Below are 8,898 nucleotides of genomic sequence, written 5' to 3' on the forward strand. Positions count from 1 at the left end.
GACACACACACACACACACAGTCTTTATAAAACTTAGTCGAAGTGGTGGTCAGAATGTTTGTCTTAACTAGCCTGATAACTCCAACATGTCTGATATGAACATTGACATAAACCCTCTACATACTTGAGTTTATCCAGTCTGCAGTGTGGATCCTCCAGTCCAGCAGAGAGCAGTCTGACTCCTGAGTCTCCTGGGTGATTGTAGCTCAGGTCCAGCTCTCTCAGGTGTGAGGGGTTTGACTTCAGAGCTGAGACCAGAGAAGCACAGCCTTCCTCTGTGACTAGACAGCCTGACAGCCTGCAAAGAGTCAAATCATATTAAAACCACACTGCTATTCTTTGGTGGTCAAAATAGTGGCAGTATATTTTTTCAAAATGTTCAGATACATCAGTGTCCTGAAGCCTGCCATATCTATTCATATATTAATGTATCATTATTAGAAATGACAAATTATCAAAAGTATTGCTTGTAGATAGAAAAATGCATATTACAAATATTTGAGTAGACTGACCAGAGCAGTTTAAAAAGCAGTATCAGTCAAAAGACAGACAGTGAGGTATGAGATTTAGATTGTATTGAGTATACAGTCCACACCATATCTATTTTGACAGTGAAGCTAACTTTTTAAATGTGGCTCTATACTCCAGCATTTTGGATTTGAGATCAAATGTTTCATATGAGGTGACAGTATATAATGTCACCTTTTATTTGAGGGTATTTGAATACATATCTGTTTCACCGTTTAGAAATGAATCATTTTATGTATCTATTCCCCCTATTTGAAGAAGTCATAAGTATTCTGACCATTTCACCTACAGTGTATTAAAGTAGTCAAAAGTTGAGTATTTGGTCCCAAACTCGTTGGTTGCATTTGCAGTTTGTTTTGGTTGTGTTTTGGGTTATGTTTTGTCCAATAGTAACTGAATGGTGGATGATAACTGGATTAATCTTCTGTCTAAGTGAGTAATTAACATGTTTCTAAACACTACTAAATGAATCCTGATGATGCCATGATTAAGATTAATCATGAATGAATCATGAATAATAATGAGTGAGAAAGTTACAGAGGCTACAACAAAACATGCTAACCTCTCACCATTAACAATAACAGAGGGGGTATGCATTCACGATTCATTCATGATTATTCATAATCATAGTAGCATCCACATGAATGTAGAAGTGTTCAGAAACATCTTCTATTCTTACTGACAATACAAGTGAAGTGACTCCAAAATGACAGGACATTATTCACCATTCAATTTCTATTGGGAAAAACATCATCCAAAACACAACCAAAACAAACTGCAAATGCATTCAACAAGTTTGTAGGATCACAAGCTTGATGTAATCACTGTGGGTAAGGCATATGAGACCAAATACTAAACTTAAGACTACTTCAATACAATATCAGTGAATATGTCCAAATTATTACGACTTTTTCAAATGGGAGAACTAGATACATAAAGTGCTTTCATTTCTAAACAGTAACACAGATATGTATTAAAAACCTAAAATATAAGGTGACATTCTGTACTGTTGCCTAATATGAAACATTCTAACTCAAATCCAAAATGCTGGATTATAGCGCCAAATTTAAAACTGTAAGCTTCACTGTCCAAACACATATGGTGTGGACTATGTGTGCCTGGTAAACACATGTGGATCTGTTGAACAGTTATCACTTGTTGACCAACTACAGGAATACTGACCTCAGAGTCTCCAGTTTACAGTGGGGATTCCCCAGTCCAGCAGAGAGCAGCTTCAGTCCTGAATCCTTCAGGTCATTGCTACTCAGATCCAGCTCTCTCAGGTGTGAGGGGTTTGACTTCAGAGCGGAGACCAGAGAAGCACAGCCTTCCTCTGTGACTAGACAGCCTGACAGCCTGTAAAGAGTAAAATCATATTAAAACCACACTGCTATTCTTTGGTGGTGAAGATAGTGGCAGTATATTTTTTCAACATTTTCAGAAACATCAGCGTCCTGAAACCTGCCATATATATTTCTAAAGTGATGTATCATTATTAGAAATGACAAATAATCAAAGTACTGCTTGTAGATAGAAAAATGCATATTACAAATATTTGAGTAGACTGACCAGAGCAGTTTAAAAAGCAGTATCAGTCAAAAGACAGACAGTGAGGTATCAGATTTAGATTGTATTGAATATACAGTCCACACCATACCTATTTTGACAGTGAAGATAACATTTTAAATGTGGCTCTATACTCCAGCATTTTGGATTTGAGATCAAATGTTTCATATGAGGTGACAGTATATAATGTCACCTTTTATTTTAGGGTATTTAAATACATATCTGTTTCACAGTTTAGAAATGAAAGCACTTTATGTATCTAGTCCCCCCATTTGACGAGGTCAAACATATTCTGACCAATTCACTTATAATGCATTAAAGTAGTCAAAAGTTTAGTATTTGGTTGTAAACTCGTTGGTTGCATTTGCAGTTTGTTTTGGTTGTGTTTTGGGTTATGTTTTGCCCAATAGTAACTGAATGGTGGATGATGACTGTAGTAATCTTCTGTCAAAGTGAGTAGATAACATGTTTCTAAACACTACTAAATTAATCCTGATGATGCCTTGATTAAGAAAAATCATGAATGAATCATTAATATTAATGAATGAGAAAGTTATAGAGGCTACAACAAAACATGCTAAACTCTCACTATTAACATCAAATAAAAGGTGACATTCTGTACTGTTGCCTAATATGAAACATTATATCTCAAATCCAGATTGCTGGAGCATAGCACCAAATGTAAAACTGTAAGCTTCACTGTCCAAACACATATGGTGTGGACTATGTGTGCCTGGTAAACACATGTGGATCTGGTGAACAGTTGTCACTTGTTGACCAACTACAGGAATACTGACCTCAGAGTCTCCAGTTTACAGTGGGGATTCCCCAGTCCAGCAGAGAGCAGCTTCACTCCTGAATCCTTCAGGTCATTGTTACTCAGATCCAGCTCTCTCAGGTGTGAGGGGTTTGACTTCAGAGCTGAGACCAGAGAAGCACAGCCTTCCTCTGTGACACCACAGCCTGACAGCCTGACAAAGAGATCATCCTGATATCACAAACTGTTATTTTAACACAAGTAGTGTAGAAGGACAATGACAGATGCATTTGGTTTATTCTCTTAAACAACATATAGATTCATCTTCCGTCTCCTAGAATTGTATGGTCATATTGTTATACTAATGTGAACATCAATGCATTGTTCAATATGTTTTTCAATAATACATATATTTCTCTAAACTGAATATTTCTTCCTGATGATTAGAACTTAAATGTCATTTTATGTACTCACAGAGCAGCTCTGGAGGCTTTGACCACTGGCAGCAGCCTCAGAAGACCTTCCTCTGATCTGGAGTATTTCTTCAGGTCAAACACATCCAGCTCCTTTTCTGAAGTCAGCAACACAAAGACCAGAGCTGACCACTGTGCAGGTGACAGTTCGGCTTCTGAGAGACTTCCTGATCTCAGGTATCTTTGGATCTCCTCCACTAGAGAATGGTCATTCAGTTCATTCAGACAGTGGAACAGATTGATGTACCTCTCTGGAGAGGGATTCTTCCTGATCTTCTCCTTGATGTACTTGACTGTTTCTTCATGGCTCTGTGAGCTGCTTCTTGTCTTTGTCAGTAGACCTCGTAAGTGCTTCTGATTGGACTCCAGTGAGAGGCCCAGAAGGAAGCGGAGGAACAGTTCCAGGTTTCCTGTCTCACTTTGTAAGGCTTTATCCACAGCACTCTTGTAGACAGTAACTTCAGGCTTGTTTCTGAACAGCGCAAAAAAGTTGCTGGCCGTTGATTGAGATTCATCCATTAGATTCTCATTGTTGTTGTTGAAAGAGAGGAACACATATACAGCAGCCAGAAACTCCTGAATGCTCAGATGCACGAAGCAGTACACCTTGTCCTGGTACAGCCCACATTCCTCTTTAAAGAGCTGTGTGCACAATCCTGAGTACACTGAGGCTTCATTGACATCAATGCCAGCCTCTTTCAGGTCTTCTTCATAGAAAATCAGATTGCCATTCAGAAGCTGTTGAAAAGCCAGTTTTCCCAGTGACAGAATGCTCTCTTTATTCCAGTGTGGAACTGTCTCTTCTTTCCCAAGATACTTTTCATTCTTCTGTTTGGTATGAAATTCCACAAGGTGTGAGTACATCTCAGTCAGAGTCTTGGGCATCTCTTCTCTCTTGTCTGTACTCAACATGTGTTCAAGGACTGTTGCAGAAATCCAACAGAAGACTGGAATGTGGCACATGATGTGGAGGCTCCTTGATGTCTTCATGTGTGAGATGATTCTGCTGGCCAGGTCCTCATCACTGAATCTCTTCCTGAAGTACTCCTCCTTCTGTGGGTCATTGAACCCTCGTACCTCTGTCACCTGGTCAACACACCCTGAAGGGATCTTATTGGCTGCTGCAGGTCGGGTAGTTATCCAGAGGAGAGCAGAGGGAAGCAGATTTCCCTTGATGAGATTTGTCAGCAGAACATCCACTGAGGTTGACTCTGTGACGTCACAACAGATCTTGTTCTTCTGGAAGTCTAGGGGCAGTCGGCACTCATCCAGACCATCAAAGATGAACAGAACTTTGTACTTGTCGTAGTTGGAGATTCTTGATTCTGTGGTTTCCTTTGAGAAGTGATTGAGAAGTTCAATCAAAGTGTGTTTTTCCCTGTTCATCAAATTCAGCTCCCGAAAAGGGAATGAAAATACAAATTGGACATCCTGATTTGCTTTTCCTTCAGCCCAGTCCAGAATGAACTTCTGCACAGAGACAGTTTTTCCAATGCCAGCGACTCCCTTTGTCAGCACAGTTCTGATAGGTTTGTCTTGTCCAGTTAAGGGTTTGAAGATGTCTTTACATTTGATTGCAGTATCTGGTCTTGCTTGTTTCCTGGTTGTTGTCTCAATCTGTCTCAGCTCATGTTCATTATTGACCTCTCCTGTTCCACCCTCTGTGATGTAGAGCTCTGTGTAGATCTTAATGAGAAGTGTTGGGTTTCCTTGTTTAGCGATCCCCTCAAATACACATTGAAACTTCTTCTTTAGATTAGATTTGAGTTCATGTTGGCAAATCACAGCAAGTTCGTCTGAATGAAGAAGTAACACAGAGGATATTAATAATACGTCTGTTTTAATGCCTACAGTATTGTAGGACTGTTATAACGTTTTAAATTATAATAATTTCTTTGCTTAACTGACTGTATAAATGTTTAAATGTTTTCATAATGCATTACAGACTGGTGTGACTGATGATATTATTATTGGTATTATCTCTCTCTCTCTCTCTCTCTCTCTCTCTCTCTCTCTCAATTTTTTCAATTCAATTCAAGGGCCTATTGGCATGGGAAACGTGTGTTAACATTGCCAAAGCAAGTGAAGTAGATAGTAAACAAAAGTGAAATAAACAATAAATATTTACAGTAAACATTACACTCAGAAGTTTCAAAAGAATAAAGACATTTCAAATGTCTTATAATGTATATATACAGTGTTGTAACAATGTGCAAATAGTTAAAGTACAAAATGGGAAAAAAGTAAACATAAATTTGGGTTATATTTACAATGGTGTTTGTTCTTCACTGGTTGCCCTTTTCTTGTGGCAACAGGTCACAAATATTGCAGCTGTGATGGCACACTGTGGTTTTTCACCCAGTAGATAAGGGAGTTTATCAAAATTGGGTTTTTTTTCGAATTCTTTGTGGATCACTGTAATCTGAGGGAAATATGTGTCTCTAATATGGTCATACATTTGGCAGGAGGTCAGGAAGTGCAGCTCAGTTTCCACCTCATTTTGTGGGCAGTGTGCACATAGCCTGTCTTCTCTTGAGAGCCAGGTCTGCCTACGGCGGCCTTTCTCAATAGCAAGGCTATGCTCACTGAGTCTGTACATAGTCAAAGCTTTCCTTAAGTTTGGGTCAGTCACAGTGGTCAGGTATTCTGCCACTGTGTACTCTCTGTTTAGGGCCAAATAGCATTCTAGTTTGCTCTGTTTTTTTGTTTGTTCTTTCCAATGTGTCAAGTAATTCTCTTTTTGTTTTCTCATGATTTGGTTGGGTCAAATTGTGTTGTTGTTGTTGTTGTTGTCCTGGGGCTGTGTGGGGTCTGTTTGTGTTTGTAAACAGAGCCGCAGGACAAGCTTACTTAGGGGACTCTTCTCCAAGTTAATCTCTCTGTAGGTGATGGCTTTGTTATGGAAGGTTTGGGAATCGCTTCCTTTTAAGTGGTTATAGAATTTAACGGCTCTTTCTGGATTTTGATAATTAGCGGGTATTGGCCTTATTCTGCTCTGCATGCATTATTTGGTGTTTTACGTTGTACACAGAGGATGTTTTTGCAGAATTCTGCATGCAGTCTCAATTTGGTGTTTGTCCCATTTTGTGAATTCTTGGTTGGTGAGCGGACCCCAGACCTCAGAACCATAAAGGGCAATGGGTTCTATAACTGATTCAAGTATTTTTAACCAGATCCTAATCTCTCTCTCTCTCTCTCTCTCTCTCTCTCTCTCTCTCTCTCTCTCTCTCTCTCTCTCTCTCTCTCTCTCTCTCTCTCTCTCTCTCTCTCTCTCTCTCTCTCAATTAATCAACACAACACATCCCTGCTGCTACTTGATGAGGTCACTAGGTGTTGTGTTAAGGCTGCTACAATATCACTGAGTTACACAGCTACTTTAGCTACAGCTTTTAAATGTTTGTTATAGAACAGCATTCAACATGAGGCAGACGTACTTTTCTCCAGTGTGTCAGCAAGCTCCTTCTGGTTCATTTTCCTCAGGACGTGCAGTGTGATCTTCAGAGCCCCCTCTCTGGCACTGCTCTCCTGCTTCTCATCTTCAGCATCCACCACTTCCTTATCCTGCTTCTGACTCTCAAAGCATTCTGGGAGTTCTGGACTAAGAATCCTCTTGAACATCTTCAGCTCGTTCTTCACAAATGTCATAATATTCTCTTCAAGCAACTGCAATAAATCAAGTAAATAAATTAAGCAAGAGACTAAATGCTTTCTCATTAACACATGAATGAATGATTGACAGATCAATTTTACTTGAGGTAAACAAAAACAAATGTACATAACAGGACCACATACACTGAATATGGAGGCCAGGTCTGTTTGATGACTCTGGGAAGACTGACCACTGAGAATCTCTGACTCTGATCTCTCCTGTTGGTTTCTGTGGACAAAACATGAGATTACATTTCCTCATCCAGGGAGTAAACACACACACACACATAGGGAGGGAATGTTGTGTTAGTTTAATATTGTTTCAGGACTATGAAAATGGAAAAAAGTATTAGCCTATGGATTATGAAAACAACCAAAAGAAATGGGAAAATGAGAGAGGAGAAATGACTAGAGACAGTGTTGTTTAACTCACTGACCATGACCCATGAGTTCTTCTTACCTTTGTTCACTAGAAAAGTCTCCCTCTCTGAAGAATATAGGTAGATCCATAGACTTGTCACTCTTCATGGACACACAGCTGGGTACAGGGGAGGCTGGTCTCTCCTGCTTGATTGGACTTCAACACAACAGAGACAAACATTACATCTCTCATCTACTCTGAGCTCAGATGGGGAAACAAGAGTTTCATTCCAAAATGCTATATATCCATTTTCAGAAATGTTGGTCAATTAGCTTTTATTGTTTAAATAAATTATTAAACCACTACTAGGCTTTATAAAGGTGTCTAAAGTGGGTAATTTCCACTTACAAATGTCAGACTTGATTTTCCCTGATTAAAAATGTATGAACCCCTACAGAAAATATCCCTTAATTTTAATCCACCTAAAAATACACATTTACTATTGCTCCAGGATTATGTTCCTGCTGTGAGAAACTGGGTCAAATTAAGATATGGCATCTGTAAATGCATCCATCTTAAGGTAGCTAGGTGAGACAACCACGTACCACAGTCAAATATACAGGATACGAACATTACATTCCAGCTAAACAATAGTTTAAAATCACATCTAACATAGTTACATTGAAGGTACATTTTAGTCATTTAGCAGACAGTTAGTGAGTGCATATATTTTTCATACTGGCCCCCCGTGGGAATCGAACCCACAACCCTGGAGTTGCAAGCGCCATGCTCTACCAACTGAGCTACAGAAGGAGTAATCATTTCTGATGAAAAAAACACAAATGTGATTTTCTTTTCTCCTATATAGCGTTTTGGAATATACATTCTTAAACAATATTGTCAGCTCACCTCTTAGCTTTGGTGTCATGTTCCCCAGAGAGACTCATTTTAGACCACTGACCCCTAAACAGAGATCCAACATGTTGGTTGTGGTTAACACAGTGACAACTAATTATTGAACGTCAATTGTTCTCTTTTATTCATGATCTCTCAGAAACAAAACATTAACTAACAGACACATCCAAACAGTCAGGTTATTTAATGCAATTACTTTTTCTAGCCCAATGACTACTCAAAATCCACCCACAAGGCCTGAAAACTAGGCCAAAACATAGCCCCAGATAGGCCTACATCTTATTTCAGACAGCCTCCAGTAGCCTGGGCAAGATGTAGGCAAGATGTAAGCTGAATGATTTAGCAGCTTGCTTAGTTCAAGTAGACAGACTAATTTATTTGACATGAACAGCAAGACGATGTTGAGGTAGGAAGTGCTTCTGTTGCCCAGTAGCCTGCTGGAATAGGCTACTGAGGATGGGGTCGTAATTTCAATCAATGAATCAAATATTAATAATATGGATATGAACTGAATAGGCCTATGCTTGTCAACAACAGCCAGGTTCTTTTTTTTTTACCTGTATCTCTCTCTCTCTCTCTCGCTCTCTCTCTCTCAACTATGAAAAGGCAACTGACATTTACTCCTGAGATGCTGACCTGTTGCAACCTCT

At 39.2% G+C, this 8,898-nt stretch overlaps 1 protein-coding gene across 1 annotated transcript in view; it reads right to left on the reverse strand.

The window, feature by feature from the left end:
- Positions 1–5,575, reverse strand: part of LOC311120733 (NACHT, LRR and PYD domains-containing protein 3-like) — a gene marked incomplete at its 5' end in the record, with an annotated part of 7,476 nt that extends 1,901 nt beyond the window's left edge. The window contains 5 exons of the mRNA XM_084195311.1: positions 125–298; positions 1,711–1,884; positions 2,892–3,065; positions 3,326–5,120; positions 5,554–5,575. Coding sequence (XP_084051437.1) covers positions 125–298; positions 1,711–1,884; positions 2,892–3,065; positions 3,326–5,120; positions 5,554–5,575 — 2,339 coding nt within the window. The remainder of the gene's footprint in view (positions 1–124; positions 299–1,710; positions 1,885–2,891; positions 3,066–3,325; positions 5,121–5,553) is intronic.
- Positions 5,576–8,898: the final 3,323 nt, after the last annotated feature.

Source organism: Coregonus lavaretus (assembly GCF_964263955.1).
Source record: "Coregonus lavaretus genome assembly, contig: HAP1_SCAFFOLD_3707, whole genome shotgun sequence".
Taxonomy (NCBI): Eukaryota; Metazoa; Chordata; class Actinopteri; order Salmoniformes; family Salmonidae; genus Coregonus; species Coregonus lavaretus.